General features: G+C 42.5%; 1 protein-coding gene across 1 annotated transcript in view; it reads left to right on the plus strand.

Moving 5' to 3' along the window:
* The window catches only part of ptgfrnb (prostaglandin F2 receptor inhibitor b), a 45,577-nt gene extending 31,429 nt beyond the window's left edge, over nucleotides 1-14,148 (plus strand). Inside the window, 4 exon segments of the mRNA XM_029448973.1 lie at nucleotides 9,590-9,776; nucleotides 9,862-9,980; nucleotides 10,080-10,130; nucleotides 11,217-14,148. Of these exon segments, the coding sequence (XP_029304833.1) occupies nucleotides 9,590-9,776; nucleotides 9,862-9,980; nucleotides 10,080-10,130; nucleotides 11,217-11,329 (470 nt within the window). The 3' untranslated portion in view covers nucleotides 11,330-14,148.
* Nucleotides 14,149-20,672: the final 6,524 nt, after the last annotated feature.

Here is a 20,672-nt window from a genome sequence, read left to right on the forward strand (position 1 = left end):
GTTAGCAACCGCCATCCTTAAGATGTATCCTTATTTTAGGCATCGAACCAAAAACCAATTTGAAAAAAAACATTGAAATGAGGGAAATGAAAGTGCTGACTCATTTCTGCATTGTAGGACTTTATTGTCTGTTTGTCTATTACTATAGATACTGCTGCTGTTGACCCTGTTTCCAGAGTTCCACCACCTTTTTGCTAACGAGTGTTACTTTTATTCCGTTCCTCAGTCTGTGTAGAGAAAGTGACTGACGATCCTACGAGTGTGAATGACACACCGTTAAAAGCTTTGGACCGATATCAAACTGGTATCGAGTGTCACGGATCAACAAAGGTGTGGCGCTAACATTGGCTCAGTTTGGACAACAGCCAAACGTCCTCAGGTGTTTTGGCTCACACACACACACACACACGCACTATAAAATGATCATTTTGTAGGAATGACAACACATATGTTCAGATTGAGGGTCAGTGCAATTATTCCAGTTGAGTAATATTTGCCGAGGTGTGTGTGTGTGTGTGTGTGTGACACTAATTGATCAGTTAACAGCTCACCTTTGTAGCTCATTGTTCTGACACAATATGGCAGGAAGGGAACTTCAGGATATTACTGTAAAGGTTGAGTGTGTGTGTGTGTGTGTAACACATTCCTTCGGGATGGCTGATAGCGCTCTTGTTAGAGCTTGTTTTCATGATGGGCATGGTGAAACACACTCACACACAAACCCTCATTATTTCTTCCTCTTCATTAGTTACCTAACTGTGTGTGTGTGTGTGTGTGTGTGTGTGTGTGACCTGACATGAACCCTTTGCAGAGATCACACGTTAGAGACGGTACATAGAACCTGTGTAATGCTGTTGTGAAGTAGAGCCTCACTAGGTTTCCATTTCTGCCATGGAGCCCCGTTAATCCTACACACAGGTCCTTTTAAAGGGGAACACCTCCTAAATTAAGAATTCCTATATGTTATTTCCATGTAGTGTTCTCAGATGTGAAATAGAAAATGTTTCCATATACAAGTGTCATCTATAACATTTCCCCCAAATGATCTGTGGAGCAGCTCCAGACTTTAAACTTGATGACATCACACATTTTAGCTTTAGCTCTCAAGAGTTGTCCATGTTCACTTGTACATGTGCGCTGTCTGAGACTATAGGACTGAAAATGAGCGTCGTTCCCCTTTAAGGCACAGTTATATCATCAGTATATTGTGCGTTTCATCACTTGCGTAATGTTGGGTGTAATGATCCTTTTAGCTTCGAGGGACTTCTTGTTAGACTTTTAAATCTTGCTCATGTTTAGGTTGCACTTAGCACTTTCACACATTCATACCCCCAGCCAGCAGCTGCTTTGTACCCGGTGTGGTGAGCGCCTGAGAGCTGCAGACACGATCGGTGGCTTTTAATTCATTTTCAGACTTCAGTCGCGGCCTTTCATCACTTCCTGTCTGGAGATTTCCCACCAGTGACACGATATTGACACCAGAATTGAATGTGAATGAATGTCAAATCTAAAGCATCTCATTTAGTGAGGACTGGGAGTTTGTGTCACTTACAGCATTTGTTCTTATAGTTATTAGAGATGATGTTTGTGCTGGTTTCCTGATGCAGCTTCCAGCTATGTTTCAGCAAGGTGTGTGTGTGTGTGTGTGTGTGTGTGTGTGTGTGTGTGTGTGTGTGTGTGTGTGTGTGTGTGTGTGTGTGTGTGTGTGTGTGTGTGTGTGTGTGTGTGTGTGTGTGTGTGTGTGTGTGTGTGTGTGTGTGTGTGTGTGTGTGTGTGTGTGTGTGTGTGTGTGTGTGTGTGTGTGTGTGTGTGTGTGTGTGTGTGTGTGTGTGTGTGTGTTTTGGTGGCTATCTTTTTGTCTTTTTGACCCCGTATGGTTTTGCTCCTATGTGTTATCTCGGCGTGCTGCTGCATGCGGACACACAGCATCTATTACCGCTGGAATGACTGGCATGTTATTGCAGTGTGTGTTTGTGGGACGCTTCATACTTGAAATTAGTGGAAGTGAGATGACATCACCATTAGATATATCTTTCCCGTCTTTTTGAAGCTTCTAAACCGTGACAGTTTGGGTCTTTTCAACATATCGCAGTTTTTCCTCTGATCCTCCAGGAGAAAATAAAGCTTTGTACTACGCACACACACACACACACACACACACACACACACACACACACACACACATAGTGACGGAAAATAAGGCACGATTGTCAAGTGTCGGTCAAAATAATTAAATTTAGATTCAGTGTAAAAGATATCTTTTTCTACAATATATTTTAGAACACCCTGATCTAAAATAGCTTTTCATCAGTATGACCTCAAATACTGTGATGTTATCTGGGAAATAGCTTTTTTGTTTCATGTGTAGATTGAAGCATCTCTAAATAAAAGGTGTGCACAGGCTAAAAGGTTGCAGATAAGTCAATTTTGGCGCTAAATTTTATTGCCAGTTAAACGATATTTTGTGGGCTTCCACTGGGCTCCGTGCAGATGGACATTTTTTTCCAAACACTTGGCAACATGAACCATATTTTATAATAACCCTGTGTGGTATGTTCAATGATACTTCCTTCTCTCTCCTCTTTTGGTTCCTTCGCCTCCTCATTTCCTCCGCAGTCTCTCCTCCCTCCCTCCTCTCCACTCTCACCAAATTACCCAGCTGTCTTTGCAGGGCCGACAGGCAGCCATTAATTAGCCAATCTCACGCTCCGTTAGCCGGCCGGGGAGACAGAACGAGGTAGAGGAAGAATAGACAGCGAGAGGGAGAGAAAGTGGGAGTGAATAGGGGGGAAAGTGGAGGGAGCAAAACAGATTGTTAGAGTAAGCGAGAGTGGAAGAGAGTGAATAGAGGAGGCAGTAAATGGAGGAAGAGTGGCTCGAGAACAGCATGCAAAGTTTCCCAAAGAGAGAGACGAGGAGGAGACGAAGGCAGTTCTCAGAGACGGAATGGGAAGAGCTGTTGAACAGAAAGTGAAGAGAGGACGGACAGTTAAGAATATGAAGTGGTGAGGAGAGCGGATGATGGAAAGTCTAAATGATTCTCACTCCATTAACCGTTTCTGGTGAACTAAAAGCAGATTATATTGACGATGGTTCCAGTTGGAGCCACCAGTGTCCACGAGCAGCTTTCATAAAGCTAGTAGTCGAGTGGCTATGAAATGCACTCCAAAAGGCCATATTGGTGCAAACTTACTCTTCGCTTTGATGCTATTTGTTTCAGTTCCACGCTCGCACTGAATTTGAATGCGATGAAACGGATCAAATCTCATGTTGTTTTTCAGTTATAGGGAGATAAATTGTATAAAAAGAAGAAACGGCTCTTTCTGCTATAAGTTCAGCCCACTTCTGAGTTCTGAAAGTACCGAGACGTGAGACAAAATTCAGATAAAAAGTTTCATTCAAGCCATTTATTCAGTTGTCATAACAATCCTCTCTCCTATCCAGTGGCCTCTAGATGACTGCAAAAGAAACTACTGCTTTTTTTTTTCTTCAGGTGTTCAGCAGAAGCGACTGAAAACATCAGACGCTGTCTCACTCTGGACATTTATACTGTAGTAAAAATGGAGAGCGAATGGCGGCTAACCAAACATAAAGAGAGAGATGGAAGAGGGGTATAAAAGCAGGAGTGGAAGAGAGCCGAGGAGAGGACCGTAAAACCCAAATTGGAAATGTTGCTCTGATAGTCCTGAACAGCAGAGCCATCGTCTTCACTCCATTAGGTCTTCCAGTTAAACCGCAATGCCGCTTTAAAGGAATCCTCAGAAATGGCAGATTTTAACTGCAGGTTTTTCAACAACAGGAGCGCACGCTGAGGCTTCTTCTGTTCTGGAGACATTCAACAGGACAAACCTCAGATTAGTGTCAAAGGTTCAAAGACTGTGATTGGTTTAGCTGTCGGTTATTATAGTTGAGAGGATCCCCATTACTGCAGCTGCTTGTTCTTCTGGGCCTCCAGTGCACACAGATATACATCTATACATAGAAACATATTCAAACACTCATTGTTTATATCAAGACTGAAACTGGTCCCTAACTCAAATAGAGGTGGAGAAGTTGTTCTTGGATTAGAAATGTACTTCACTTCACATTTCTAGTCTAATTCTCGTGTTTTAAACCTGATTATCGAAGCCGAGCAAAAAACTAATTCCAGTGTAATCATTACATTAAGTGTCAATGAATTGCCCCGGAGAATTAAAACCAAAATGGGAAAGTGAATGTTCCTTTAAAGGACTTACAATTTAAAAGTTGAGATGCTGTAGTGTTTGATTCAGAGCAGATATTGGAGCTTCTATAGAAATATAGGTGCTGGCCTAATGAATGCAGCAACAGTGTATCTCGTGTATTCATGGCGTGTATTCAGAAGCCATCTGCAAGTCAAACATGCCAAATATCAAATAGAATTTGCATTCATTTAGCGGAGGTCTTATTAGGCATGTAAGAGAGTACGAGGGGAACTCTGCTTCCCAGTGGCTTTGTTTCTGAGAGGCTAAATAGTGTTTTTATAGTGTTTAGTATTCCACTCTACCAGAGCTGTCCTGCTTTATGGAGCAGAGAACACACACGGTTTCATTAGAAGCACTGTTGGTAATTGTCAGTCTTTTGTAAATGTGTGTGTGTGTGTGTCAGGCAGTTGTACGCGTTGGACTCTCCTCCAGGGATTAATCGAGAGAAATCCAATCAGACTGTCTTCATTTCCACAGACAGCCATTTTAGTTTTATTATGCCAGACAGTAGCCGATCTTCTATCTGAGATGTAGTTCCTCCTGAGACATCCAATCACCAGGATCTCCCGTCTCCCGCGTATTGAAGCTGCTTCACCACCTAAAACAATAGTGAAGCTAACATCGCGTTCTGACGGACCGTGTCGTCGTCAACTCGTCTGTCAGCTGACCGCTCGGCTCACTAGCTCGCACTTTGAGGGACAGTTTTCCTACCACTCATCTAATAACAAAACTACCCGAAATGTCTCACAGGGTTATATTTTTGTACAGGTGAAGAGGCCTTTCAAATGGACTTAGATCGTGAGATTATCCATTAACAGATTTGTTTTTGAGAGTCCTGTTTGTTTATCTTCAGTTTTATGGAACACATTTTTTATTGATTTGAAGGTCATTAGTCAGGATTCACCAAACCAGACAACAGTGTTGTTTTCACCTTATTGCCAGGGAGCGATGACGCATTGTTTGATGGACATTGGGTGTTTCACCAAGAGTTGAGGTTACTTGAAACAAACGCGTCGTCTGACCACGTAACAAAGGAAGAATAAAATAAGTGTTTACGCCGAGAGCCTGCTAACGGATCTCTCTCCAAGGTCTTTTCTCGATGCAATGAATCATACTTATGTGGCTAAGTTGTGATGTTATGTGTCATATTGATTATCCCACATTCAGCTACAAAAGGGGCCATCTTCAGCTAGCTGCTAACCTTTGATCACCTGCTAGTGCATGTTTCATATGCCTCACAGCAGTGCAGTAAGACAGTGTCCACTATAGCTTACCAAGTGACTGTTTGGGTCAGAGAGTTTGTGAGCTCATATAGGGGGGTGTAGGGGGGGGGGGGCGATAAGAGTCTGCCTTCAGCAGAGGAACAGCTGTGGGCAAGAGGCTGTGCGTCAGCCTGCTGGTGGATCAGATACTCCTATAGCACCTCCCAGCAGGAGGGGGCGGGGTGTCTCTGGCGATACTACATGCTCTCCATAGACTTGAGATGTGTTCACATTGCCGAGGGCCTCTTGCTGTTGATTTTTATATTTATGCGATAAACAAAAAATAATCTCCTCGTCCACTAAATGTTTTCCAAATCCCCATGCCTCTCCTCTCCTCCGTCCTCTCTGCCGACGAGAACAAAGAAAAGTAAAGGATGGAGGCTAACTGTGAGAAAGAGGATTTCTAATTATAGCTCCGTTCCTCGAATATGGGTGTCGTCTCCGAAAACAAACAACCGGAGTTCATGCACCAGTCCTGCGGAATTATGCAAAATGCTCCTTTGATCATTAGCGGCAATGTCAGACGCTAACCTGGTGTTATCAGAACGTCAGAGAAACACACACATCCTGTGACTGTCAGCCAGGTGGTTTTTAAATCACGTGATTATATAAGAATATAGTCCACAGCGATTATATGAGGATTAAAAATAGTTTTCATATATCCTGTCAACAGAAAACATCTCGTATTTAAATGTGTTGCTTTTTATTTTTAGCTACTTGTAAACAAATATTCCAATGAGACACTTTACCAACAAATAAAAGCATCATCCTAATGCAGGAAATAAAATCAAGATTATTTGAATTTGAGCTTTGGGTCATGATATGTTAAAGGCAAATGTATTAAATTGTAGTTTATTTTACAAATAAGCAACTTCCAGCTTCTCAAACGTGAGAATTTGTTCTGATAATTTACTCGGTTATGTGCTCAGAATGTCTTTGGACCTGTTTGTAATCCATCACTTGTAGCAGGACGTGATCCTCACATCAGGTCAAACTGAGTCCACACTCCCAACAGATCTTCTTTCTTATCTCATCACACTCATCCTTCATCTTGCAGGTGAAGTCGGCCTGTTTCTCTTTTACAGACACGTGTGCCGATGGGACTGATGGATGAGTGCTGAGTTTGGTTGGGGGGTTCCCTTCTGTCAGAAAAGCCTCCAGCCCTCAGCAAGCCTCATATGTGGACAATATGTCTGCCAAGAAAACATCTTGAAATGCCTCTTTATCGCCCTCCATGTGCTGTCAGTGTTGGTTAAAAACCAAGAGTCAGGGTGCTTTCATCAGCTGTACTGATGGCACCAGGGTACACTATGAATTCATTGATTGTTCACCGGTCTTTAGTCCACAATCACCACAATGTAAGAGAAGGAAATTGAACTGTTTCCCCCAATTGAGAAGCTAGAACCATTACATTTTCACTTGCAAATTGATTTTTTATAATTATCAAAGCAGTTGCTTCCCTGTAGTGCTTCAGAGTGAGCGTTGTGCCACAGTAAGTGTTCATGTGGCTTTCTTCAGGATGTGAATGCAAAACTTTACTCATCAGTTGATTCTGGTCAGCGAGTCTGGAGGGTGTTTGTGTGGTCGGTCGACCGCAGTGTCACTTCCTGTTTCCTCCTCTTTGGTTGACTGGAGCACACGACTTCTTAAAAAAGAAAACGTCCCCTCTCTGTGTCCTAATGCATCTTCATCACCATCATCGTCACTTTAGCTTTTTATGACTTCAAGGTACTTAACTTTTGTTCTTTCTTGTCTTCGACAGTTGGCATTTTATTTTACCTTAAATATTTTATTTATATATATATATATATATATATATATATATATTTAATTAATTTCATGCGATCAGTAATAAGTGAACATATTTAGAAGTTCCAGGGAAACTGTACTAATCTGACTAATGACGAAATGATGGACTAAAGTTAAATTTTTCATGAAAGTGTGGACTTCAGTGTCACATGGACAAAGTTTTCAGATGATGATGAATATAAAGACCACGGGACACGGAGCTCAAACCAAGGCCAGTGTTATTACTGCTGCTCATAGTACTACTGATTTTTAATGATGTAGCACTTGAATATTAAAACCATTAAAGAAGAGAAGGAGAGAGAAATTGAGAGGTGATTCATTACTCTGCTGTGGGTGAGTCCTTCTCTTCATTATGTTCTCGTCTTTCTCCCTCCTCATTTCTCCATCGCTCATTCTTTCCTCTTTTTTTTATTTTGCCGTAATTCTTTTTCATCACAATTTGTCTTTTTTCTTTTTCTCCATGTCGTCACTCGCAAATGTTCTCTTTATTTTTACATCTGTATCCTCTATTTGTCTCCTAAATGACAGAGGATGACTCAGGCTGCATAAGGCTTTTAGTGTGTGTGTGTGTGTGTGTGTGTGTGTGTGTGTGTGTGTGTGTGTGTGCTTGCATGTGCAAACTTGTGTGTGTTGGGAGGTACAGTACTAATAGTCCCTCTCTCCCTGACAGACTAATGACTAGGTTGTGCTTCTCTCGCTTTGTCTCTCGTTCTCTCTCTTTCTCTCTCTCTGTCTCTCTCTTTCTCGTTCCTCTCTCTCTCTCTCTCTCTCTCTCTCTCTCTCTCGTTCTCTCTCGTTCTCTCTCTCTCTCTCTCGTTCTCTCTCTCTGTCTCTCTCTTTCTCGTTCTCTCTCTCTCTCATTCTCGTTCTCTGGCGCTCTCTCTCTCTCTCATTCTCTCTCTCTCTCATTATCTCTCTCTCTCGTTCTCTCTCTCTGTCTCTCTCTTTCTCGTTCTCTCTCTCTCTCATTCTCGTTCTCTCGCTCTCTGTCTCTCTCTCTGTCTCTGGCTCTCTCTCTCGTTCTCTCTCTCTCATTCTCGTTCTCTGGTCTCTCTCTGTCTCTCTCTCTCTGTCTCTGTCTCTCTCTCTTTCGTTCTCTCTCTCTCTCTCGTTCTCTCTCTCTCTTGTCTCTGTCTCGTTCTGTCTCTCGTTCTGTCTCTCGTTCTGTCTCTCTGTCTCTCTGTCTCTCTATCACTCTTGTTCTCTCTCTCGTTTTCGTTCTCGTTCTGTCTCTGTCTCTCTATCACTCTTGTTCTCTCTCGTTTTCGTTCTCGCTCTCTCTCTCGTGCTCTCTCTCTCTCTCGTTCTCTCTCTCTCCATCTCTCTCTCTCTCGTTCTCTCTCCATCTGTCTCTCTCGTTCTCTCTCTCTATCTCGCTCTCGTTCTCGCTCTCTCTCTCGTTCTCTCTCTCTCTCGTTCTCCCTCTCTCTCGTTCTCTCTCTCTCTCATTCTCGCTCTCTCTCCATCTCTGCCTCTCTCTCTCTCTCTCTGTCTCTGTCTCTCTCTCGTTCTCTCTCTCTCTCTCTCTCTCTGTCTCTCGCTCTCTCTCTCTATCTCTTTCTCTCTCGCTCTCTCTCTCGTTCTTGCTCTCGTTCTCTCTCTCGACATAATTAGCTCGCTCGCCTCCTCTCTAAAGATTACATCTATTATCACAAGTTCTCTCTTGTCCTGGTTTTCTTTCTTTTGTCATCATTATCCTCATCTTACTGTTGCATGTCCATCTTTTTAAAAAATCTTTTTCATGGGAGAAGGAACAGCAGCCGGTGCGTTTTATAAACGTTGTGATGATGGAGTTGTTCTGTGGTCTTCATTGTGTCGTGTGAAACGTTCTAATGCAACATAACTCCAATTTGAGTCATTTAATATAAAATATCTGCTGATACCGAGTCCCAATCCAAACTTCTGTTTTCCTGCTTAATACAGCTGCACGGTGCACATTAAAGTTATTGAAATCAATCCAATGTATATACCTGACAATTAAATAGCTCTGCATTGCAGTAGGAAATAAATGACCTGTCATTCTCTCTCCTTTTTAAAAGTGTCATCAGTTAAATCATTTCTATAGAAATGTTTAAAGACTGGTTTATGGGATCTATTTCTTAGCAAATAACCGGTGCAAACTGGTGGTCGAAGGTTGAGGTTACTATGACCTCACAAAACCCAAGACTCTCTATCACACAACACAAGTGATGACATTTAGAAACTGCAACTCTGCTGCTTGGCGTGAGGCGGTAATTCTAGTATTAAAATACATCGCAATTTTATTCAATCGTCTCTCTCCGTTGTCTCTCTCAGATGACCTGGCGTACGAGGTGCGTTGGTTTTTCACCAGGCTGCGCGGCGGAGAGACGACGACCCAGGTGGCCAGCGTCGACCGCTTCGGCGTTGTGAGGAAAGACGATCGAAACTCATCCAGTGACATTTCAATAGAACGCAAAGACGCACACATCTACATGCTGAACATCCATGGCACTCAGGACAGGTGAGTGGGGTTATGGGTAAACAGCGGAAGGTCATCAGTGTAACACCCAGCTGCAGTCTTACTATGTGTCTGTGTGCGTTTCCAGTGACAGTGGGGAGTATCACTGCGTCGCCACTCCCTGGTACCTGTCGGCCTCGACAGGAGCCTGGACTCAAGCCGGAGAGCTGACGTCATCTCGAATCTTCTTGACAGTTAAATTTGCTGGTGAGATTAATTTATGTCTAATTCACAACTGAATAAACTCAGTTTTGACATTTTTGCTCGTATTAATCACCAAATCTCTCGTCCTCTCTCCTTCTGCAGTGTGGGACTCCCTAAAGTTACCTCTCTTATATGGAGTAGCAGCCTCAATAGGTAACATGTTACAGTTGTATGTTCAGGTGTTAGCTGAAGCCTCTATTCAATATAGTGGCTGTTTCTGTAAACAAGCGGACTGAAATGTTGAGGTAGATGACCAAGATATTGAAGTTTTAAATGTGTCCAGCCGAGAGCAGCCGCAAAGTGTCACCCAAAATGAGTCTTTCTGTTCACGTGGCTGCTGGCTGACCAGAGTTACTCTTCTTGTGTTTGACTTGCTGACGGTGCTGAGCTCGTGCTTATTTAGGACACATCTCTGAGAGCTGGCACTGTCGGTGCACAGTGGATTTGAATAAGACAGGAATCTGAAATTATTTAGGCTTGGTTATAGCCAATAACAATCCATAAAATATGCCTTAATTGGCACTGATACTGATCTTGTAAAAGGGCTGGGGAAATCCTTAGTTGCTATTCATAAGGGCAGTCTTACTTTAGAGGCATCAGTAATGTCAGCAGTTGATGTAGTAGTACTGGTAGCAATATTAAAGAATTTAGTGGAACTTTCACTGTGTGAATAACAAACATTCAGTCCTGCAAACTTCTCCTCAATAGTTAGTCATCAGAAAGTTACTTCCCCTCAGAGCAGGGACTTTTCGTGGCCAGGAACTAACTTTAGTCCCTGTGATTTTATGTAGTGTTTAAAGTTACACATTATGTTGGTATCTGCATGAACAATAGCGTTGCTGCCGTTTTTTCTGCCTAATTTAGATGACCTTACTTTGAGTGTTGATGTAGCAGCTACGATGTTGGCATGGTAAATCCAAACTCCATTCAGAAAACAATCATTTTAAAAGTTGTTTGCTTGTCGTCTTGCGGGCAGAGCTGACAAAGCATCGATTCAGTCTTCTTACAGATATTCATCACGATGTAGTTAGTTCGGCAACTTTTTCATCCCTTTATTGCAATAAAATCACAGCAGAATGTGAGTTTATATCGCTGTAGGAAACCAGATGGCTGAACAAAATTCACCTAGGCTGTTGTAAACATGGTATCCGCCAGCAGTAGTAATGGCAGTATGTATGAGTAATATTAGTAGCAGTGTTGGTAATATGTTGTCTCCTCCATGTTCTGCCGTGTCTCCAGGTGTGGGCCTCTTCTCTCTGGTCCTGGGTCTGGTTTGCGCCCATTGCTGCTGCCGCAACACCATGCACACCCCTCGCTCACGCAACAAACTAATGAACCTGGAGATGGACTGACAAACAGTTTCCCCCGCACCCACACACTGCAGCGCTCACAGGAAACACCACACACACGACAGACACACTCCCATAGACGATTTCTGGGACACCCAGTTGTTTCCAAGCGACGGACGTTGGGAGTAAAAATGACTTTGGAAACAGAAGCCTCGTCGATCGCGGTGCTTTTAAGAGGTGTTTCTTCAGCTCTGCAGTGGAGGAGCAGGGGAACTTTTACAAGCACCAATGGGACTTCTATTTCTATGAAGATCCATTGAAATCTGTGGCGCTTCCAATGATTTTTACACAGATATATTTACCATAGTACTACAAGAAACTCTGAAGAATCCAGAGGTTCATTCTTTGAGGAACAGGACATCACTGCCACTTGGGAATAAAGGACCACTAAACAAATCTGCTGCCTCTTTAACCAACTAGGGATAACAAATTAAGCGCTCATGCTGGACTACTTTTTTTTTTTTCTTTCTTCGGATGCCATGGCTCCCTGCAAAGACCTGTATGTGTTAGTGATAGTAATCCAGTCTCGTACCTTGTTTGTTTTGAGGAAGCACGTAAAATTCAAGGGGCTGTTGGGGATGGAGAGACCTCAGCATATCCTTGTTAAGTCACAAAGTTATTTTATATTTGCAGAGACTGGCGGTTTAGGCAGCCTGAGCCTTATTGCTGTCACGGCGTAAACGGCATGTTCGTACAGGCAGCAGAAGTCCTAGAAAAGGGAAATGCTCCGCGTGCTCTCCACACGAGAGGTATTGCACTACAGCCGCCGCCCCAGAGTATTCCTACCTAAACAAAAGGACAAGATTTACTTTTATTCTCAACTCTAGTTTTTTGGAAATTAAGAGATTTTAAAACGAGAGACATTTTTAAGCTTTACGAGGAGATATGCAGTTAGTGTGTTTGTGTGTGAGATATACTGTATGTGGTGCCAATAGTTGAACTACCGGAGGTTTGCTCGCTTCATATTCGCCAGATCAACACTTGAACAGCACTCTTCTTTTCTAGATATTCACAAATGTATCCTGCTGTTTTACCAGAGTCTCGTGTGTGTTAGTGCGAGTGCTGTGCTACAGTGTGAGACAAAGAGTCGCATGTTCTGTTTTATAATGACAGACTGGTGTCATACATGAGCAACACAAGCCTTTTCCTGGGTTACATTTTGATGACATCAAAGTATCCGACATCCAGATTTCTTTTTCTTTTTTGAAGCTAGCAGTCACTAATCAAGTGTTCACGCTGTGAGCAACATGAAGCTCTGTTACTTCCATGTTTTGAGCAGGAAAATCATGCATGTTTCTCAGTGTCACTTTTGATTTTTAAAGGAATAGTTGAACATTGTGGGGAATTTGCTTTCTTTCCAACATGAGAAGATTTATATCAATGTGACGTTCGTGCATAAAGGTCAGGCTGGTTAGCTTAGCTTAGCATAAAGACTGGAAGCAGGGGGAGAAAGCTAGCCCGTCTGTGTCCAATGTGAATATAAACGCCCACCAGCACGACTACGGTTTCTCGCCCCTTCCAGTCTTTATGCTAAGCTAAGCCAACCATGTTAGCAAATTAGCTTATTTCCCAAAATGTTGAACTATTTTAAACATCACATGACTTGAATGAGTTTAAAGGGAAGTTAACATTTTCGTGCCTCAGCTCAAAAAAAGGTCAGACTGTTCCTTAAACATCACTAGCTAGCTAGAAAGTAGCTTGAAAGTGGTTTAACACCAGATATGGCCCTTTTTCAATATTATCTGAGATGTTTTATCTTTCATTCAAAAGTTGTACTTTGCACTTAACAGCCAAAACTGAAACTCTATATGTAGAACAGAAGTATTACCAGCTGACCAGCTGTTCCCGACATGAATCAGCCGACGTCTGTTGAGTCTCTGTGGTGTTTTTATAGCAAATGGATGAATTCTTGTATCATGTTGTCTGCTGTGTGAACGCACACTCACAGTTCCAGCGACAACACACACACACACAACGTGAGGAAGTTTCTGTCCAACACCCAGCAGGATCCAAACGGCCCTGTTCGGTTTGTAATAAGACGTGCCAGGCTGTGTCCCTTCCTCCACTGACTGGGCTTTGGTTCATGTTTTTCAATGGTTTTAAAAGGTATTTTAAGCAACTATCGGAACTTTTTGAGCAATATCAGGCTGTTGTCAGGTCACAGCTCTTGTACAGCTGTACTCTTCATGACGTATTTCACCCTCAGTCAAAGTTTAAGTTTAAAACAGGTGTGTCTTCTGATTGGATGTTAAAACAATGTCTGTTGCCCACTCGGCTCTGAAATTGGCCAGTGCAGAACTTTAACTATTATCCAATCAGAACAGAACGCCAAAGTCCATAAATATCTCGGACTGATACTCAAAGAGTGTATTTCATATTTGCAACAATTAAAGCGACAGCGATATTTTATTCAGTTAGGGTCATAAGGGGTTAAGCTGAAAACCCATTATGAGAAATATTAAATCTATATGTGTGTTTTGGCTTGATTGATGGTGACAGTTACTTCAGAAACTGCCAATACGCCTCCATAAACCCGACCCACAGGTGTGTGTGCCTCTCCGTTGCAGTATTCAAACTGGGTTTTACCACTATCATTAACACACACACATTCACACAGGTGAATAATAGGGCTCCGTGCCAAATACTTTTAACAGTAAACACACACACACACACACACACACACACACACACACGTAGCATTGATACACACCACTGAACATGTCACTGCAAGGTTTCCCCAGTTTCCTGATTTTCTCATTTTATTGCAATGAGTGTGATGAATCATGTTTTTTTTTTTTTAATAAATAGATTTGTAAGATGTATTCATTTTGTATTTTTATATGTTCTGATTTTTATTGTGTTTTTATGCCGATGATGATGAGTCTTTGATATTATACCAGATAATGATATTATACTCAGTGTGTGCTGCTTAAAGCTGGAGTGCGGGACCTTTGTCTCCCCCTGCTGGCGGTGAAGGTAATTACACAAACACTGCCGATGCTTTTACACACCGGGGGAGCAATTCACACATATTTATAAAATAAAAATTGTAATAGAGGAAATATAAACTATTATTATATTATATAATCGTATCTAATCACGAAACCCACATAGCGTTATCTATCAAACTATAACAATTTAACCCGTGTCCCTTTTTTACATTCAGCGTTTTGGAGCTAGCTTGCTAACGTTAGCACAGATTCCCATTAGACCTTTGTTCATGTTAATTCAGCTCATTGCTGTGTTCATTGCATTTATAAAGGAGATGAATTTCAGTTCTAATTATTCTTTACCTTTTAAGATGGTATTTAGTTTGGTAAGTCCAACCCACAGAGCTCCTGCTGCTCTGTCGGTTATTAATCCTTCCATTAAAGACTATCGGTGTATATGGGGCTTCAGACTGGGTTCACTGCTTCACCCTAAGGAACACTTATGTGTTTTGTTTTACATGTTTCTGCTGGTATAACACCAATAGTGTTAAATTGTGGAGGTAGCTTTGGCTGGGCGTCTTTCTGTTGAGTTCTTTCCACAGGATCTGACGTGGTGGTGATCAGAGTTTCTTGTGACAAATGTGGGCCAATTTGGTTTTTCTTCTCCGTCTCTGGGCAAGCCATCAATCAGGTTTTTCTATGCTTGCAAACATCTGAAAAAAAGAAGAAGAAGAAGAAAGACTTCTAGCAGAATAAATGTTTCATAATTCAACATCGGGCCCCAGCTATATCTCTTCCTCTTCCCTCCATGTCTCTAATACTGTGTCACCCATCCCCTTGTTAGTCTTATGGGATTTATTTCCTGTTTATATTCTTTCTCCATCTCTGTTTGCCACCAATCGCTTTCACTCCCATCTCTGCTCCATTTCTTTATATTTCTCTCTTTCACCTCTTCATTTAAAATGCAGATGAGTTGGAACCTCGTCGCTCTCCTGGGTTTAGATTTTGAACACCTCTAACAACAGATTCTCCATCCAACTCCATCTCTTTTTCCCTCCATCACTCTTCCTCTCATCTCCATCTCATGTGGAGATGAGAGAAAAGAAAGATCCAGTGTCGATTGGCTCGCTCTGTGGCTGTTCTAACTTGCACTCGTTCTCTCTCAGGGTCCAGTTTGACCCAGTTTTCTCATCTCTCTGTGTGGCTGTTATGGATCATTTGGTAATGTGGCCTTGTCGAACCATCGTCAACTGACTCACTGAATCACACACGCGTCGCAGGATATTTTTTGTTCGCCACCACCGTACACTCGTGCTGTTTTGGAGATGGCACATTTCGTGGTGTTACCCCACCGCCTCCAACAGCTTGAGGGTTGCTCCACATAAAAAAAATTCAGACAGAAAGATTTAGCAGCGAGTGGAGAGAAGTAAGCAGCCTGTTCTCCCCAGAGTCTACCAGAGGCGACACGTTTTCTCGTATTCATTGTAATCAACACTGATGTTTACAGCAACAGCCTCGGCTCCATCACACCACTCTGCTGTTCCTTTCTCGCCCGTTTTTTGCTGTGTTTTCTCTTCTCACTGTTTTTATCCCCCCCCCAAAAAAATTATTTTCCTTCCAAAAGTTGCGTCCTGACGTGTCAATACTCAGAAAACACATCTCATAATAAAAATGGAAAAGAAAATGCTAAAGAGTAACTGGTCAGATTTCCACCCAGAAACATTCACCAGTGATGTTTTTTATTAGCGATTTATTGGCGAGAATAGGAGTCCCTATTTCAGTGACCTGTAGCCCACATGATCCCTCACTGGCTTCCCACTGGTGAGCATTACAATTAGTTTCCTGTGGGACTTGAACTAAAGGAATAATAAGCTAGTTTGAAGACCGGGAATTAAGACCCCAGTGTTTCCCACGCAGCAACCTCAGAGCCTGAAAAGTGAAGCCAAAGCAGAAGGGCTTTAAACTTTCATTGTTTCTAATATCCAGCAGGGGGCGACTCCACTGGTTGCAAAAAAAATGTCCGGTTGTATAGAAGTCTATGAGAAAATGACCCGACTTCTCACTTTCCTAATGAGTTTATGATCAATCGTTAGTTTCAAGTCTTCTTCAAAACAGCATAATGTTCATTTTGTACATTATAGTCCCGTTACAGGAATATAGACGATAAAGCAGAGTGCGCTTTAGTGATCGACCGTGTTGTTCAGTGTTTTCAGTTCCACAAACCAATGGCTGATGTTAAGGTGACTATATCCACTTCTTATATACAGTCTATAATTTCCTGGTTAGCTTTGAAACTGATGAGATGTTCTGAACATTCTGTAAAACTGTCGGTGTTTTTCAAAAATAGTGAACTTTTAAGAGGAAAAGAAAGGTTTGACGATATCCTGTGTTTTTGACCTCTGGTACAGCATGTCGCTTCAACACCAATTCTTTTCAGTTGTATATTCACAGCAGGATCCTTTTTCCCACAACTTTCCAGGCACACAGGTCAGCGCCGACACCAACACCTGTTTCGCTACAGGAGCTGCTGCAGTCTCACTCGCATGGGCGGTGTGATGATGGATGTCTTCAAACCCAGACCCCAAATCACCCAAAGCATGTCTTTTCAACACCCTGTGATGAAGGATGACGGAGCAGAGAGGCCGGCCCAGGGTGAGATCTGCCTGACGGTGTCCATGTGTTGTAGTCACTCTCGACCAGCAGCAGGAGGTTCACTTCAATTAACTTCCAACTTCGCAGCACGGAGAGGTGACACAGGCGCGGCGCTTTCTCACACCTAATTTTCATTTCTGCTACTCCCCCACAGGTGCTACTGCACCTTCAACTCCAGCTCTTTATACTTTTTGTTTTGAAGCTGTTATTTTATGGTAAAATAAGATGTAAGATTCAGATGTGGTATTATAGGTTAAGTCCAGGTCCCCTGGCTACCCAGCAGTACATGAAGTAATCAGCTGTTAAGAAAGTGATGCAATAATATGATATACATTATTCTGAAATAATAAGAGAGTATAATGAAACGTTCGTACTTTGCAGGACTTTTACTTCAGTATTTCTACACTGGTCTATTACTACTTCCTGAGTACTTCAGGACGCTGCAAACCTCTGGGGTGTGTTTGCAGCCGTAGTCAAATATTGAACAGGGAAAGAGTGTTAACTGACCCCCTTCCAGTGTGTGTGTGTGTGTGTGTGTGTGTGTGTGTGTGTGTGTGTGTGTGCATGCTCATGCTCCCAGGAATGCAGCGATGACTCTTCAACGCCTTCCCCTCACCATGGAAACTGTGACAACACGTGTGGGGGATGGAGAGAGAGGAGGAGTGTATATGAGATGGGGGGTGGCAGTGTGTGTGTGTGTGTGTGTGTGATTTATTATTAGGTAGAAGATATTTGACCTCACTTCTCCATAAATCTCTCTCTTGTGCTTTCCCTCTCTCACTCACACAGATATGGACTTCACAGCAGTTAGATCATTTTCAGAGTCTCTTTCATCTTCTGTAGACTTTTGCTCAGTTGATTTATAAAACATTCAAACGCAGACACGTTAAGAGAGTAACACACACTCGGGCAGATAGCAGGAAAAGAAAAAGGGTTAGACTGACATCAGATATAGAAGTCGATGTAGTCCGGCCTCATGCATAGGCCATGTTATGTTGTCTAACTTTATAAGTTACAGTAATATTGAAACCTAAAGGTTGTATTGTTCCCCTTGGTGTTTTGGTGAAAGTTGTGTGGCTAATTTAAGCTAATAAACGCAAGCTATTGTGTCCTGTTCATCGTCTCTGGCGTCACTTCCTTCTCCAGCCTCTGGAGAAAGGGGCCTGGAGCGCTGCAGCTAGACCCTCCTCAACACTAACCTGCAGGTAAACTGTCTTGACCTCAGTTAATGTCAAATATCAGCCACCAGTGTTGAAACCTCACAGAGCTGCAGGGGTGCCATCCTGCAGGCAGCCTGATCCTCCAGCATGACTTGTCCTTGTATGGTGCTGTGTCTGCAGCATGGCATCGCTCCAGCTCTTCAGCAGGCACACATCCACGTAATACTAACACATCCAAGGATACACAAATAACTGGTACAAGGTATGATTCCACATTGTCTCTCTCTCTCTCTCTCTCTCTCTCTCTCTCTCTCTCTGGCTCCATGCCAGCTAATATCTCTGAAAGACCAGGCTGCAGCAACTGCTGAGCGCTAACGCTGCCAATACTGTTTACCTCAGCGTCCAGATGGGAAGTAAAACTCAAGAGGGAAAGGTAGAAAACTGCCGTAAACGGCCTCCGAGGAGGGATCTTGTAACAAATATCAATTAGATGTACTGCATACATTTGCCCTCCAAAATGATATAATTGAGAAGGACTTTCAAAGCTGTGTAGTGACTATATTACATATTATAATTGTGTTGAAATGTGAGCGCTTATCCCTGATGAACACGAATACTACAGGAACATTATGGAGGAGGAAGAGGGCCCGATGTTCGCTTTAGGCCCCGAAAATACTCAGTCAGCCCCTGTGGACTCAAGTGTCAAAAGAAAACGTATTATCACAGCCCTTAAAATACGTACACGCGCACTAATCACTAACGATGTGTTTGGACATCATAGCTGTAATTCTGAGGCTACAGGGATCCAAGCTAATGCACCACGAGGGAGCATTACAGCAGAAGGGAAGTCAGAGTGACTTCGACATGTCTGTGTGAAGTAGTTTGAAGATGCTGTGACTGTTGTTTGCTGCAGACTCTTGTCGCCCCTGATCATCTATTTTCAGGCTTTAGCGACGACGAGTACTGTAAAGTAACGATGAGCAAGTGATTTACAGGAGTTATTTCCAAAATGTAAGTAAACCCGTCACTCACGTTTTTAAGATCGAGGAATGTGAAAATAAAGCAGCTCAGAGGTAAACTGTATCCATATCAGTTTACTGAGTTGTAAACGTCCTCATAAAACTTGACTAGATCTCGGCCTTCTTAAAAGGCTCACAACTCATCCAGCCTTGGCCTGGATTTACACACATTAGATTAGTTTGTTTTTATAGGACATTTTTTGCTTTATTGGATCCTATGCTGCGATGCAGAGAGGCCGACCTGCCGCACGGAGGTCAGCCTGCGGACGTGAACTCCTCACATCACTGCATGCTTTGTGTCTTTGTCCACAGAGCGGCCAGTCGATACACATACAGGAAGTCATTTTATTTTATCTTTAAGAGATTTAACTGACTCTTTAATGGCGTGTTACCATCACTGCAGCTGTAGTTAAAGACACAACATGTCGTTTTCTGCCACTAGCCATTAACAAAAGAAGTTTAGCTGCTTCGTAGGGCAGCGTGGGATCATGGGAGTTTAATCGACAAACAGTCACATGTGATGAGTGACCTTGTGATGATGAAGATTTGGGTCAAGTCATCTTCAAAGTGCGATGCAGGCTTTTGTGTACGTACCGTCATTTACTGCACTTCACGGTCACATAAACCCTGAGTGAAGGAGGGCGGAGGAGGAAGAGGAGGAGGAGCAGAACACATGTCGCACTTCAAACACAATCACCAACCATTAAATCCTGTATGTCATTATTACACTTCACACGCTCCCTGCTCATGCATGCCAGCGCAAGAGACCAACTGTATATGTAATATACATGCAAACGCAGTCAGACCCATGTATGAAAAACATATTTCTTATTCAAATGTTATTTTGTGGGCTTTCTTTACCTCCAAGCATTTAAATGAGACAAAGCAACAGTGAAACAAACATGTTTCTGCTGCAGGTGTTTGGTACATTCTTGTGCCCATTTAAAATAATATTAATACAACGTATGGATACATTTAACAGACACTAGGGTTGAAATGAAAAAGTCTAGAATATAAATAATTAATGTGAACGTTAGCAAACTGTGTTGGCTGTTAAAAGTAAAAAGAAAAAGTCATTAAAAGTGTGTGTGTGATGCAAAAGTGGACTGGAGATCGAGAATCTGCCGGTGTGGCCTTCAAGTACCAAAGCGCTGAGTTGTAACTGCCGCACTCCAATAAAAACAATCCTCTATGTAATCTCCATATAAAAATTTGAAGACATTGCAACAATTTTTTTTTCTCCACTGACTACTCGGCCACTTCGGCCACGGCTCCAGTTCACACCTCACAGAGCAGTGGATATGTATTACCATACACACAGAGTGTCGGATCCCATCATGATCACGCTGACCCTTCACTATTCTGTTATGATGCTCATATCCAGCCCGAGGGCAACTTACATTAACCTCTTTTCCACTGAGAGTTTGACCCAGCAGTGCTACTTCTTTACCTAATGAAGAGAGCAGGGTTTTGGGTTCCCAATCTTAAACTCAGACCGTATAAGGAAAGAGGTGAATTGATATTTATTTGGTGTCATTTTTATTAAACCTCCAGCAATTTACAGGCTGCCTGATGTAGCATTAGC

The sequence above is a fragment of the Cottoperca gobio genome, chromosome 2 (assembly GCF_900634415.1).
Source record: "Cottoperca gobio chromosome 2, fCotGob3.1, whole genome shotgun sequence".
NCBI classification, from domain to species: domain Eukaryota; kingdom Metazoa; phylum Chordata; class Actinopteri; order Perciformes; family Bovichtidae; genus Cottoperca; species Cottoperca gobio.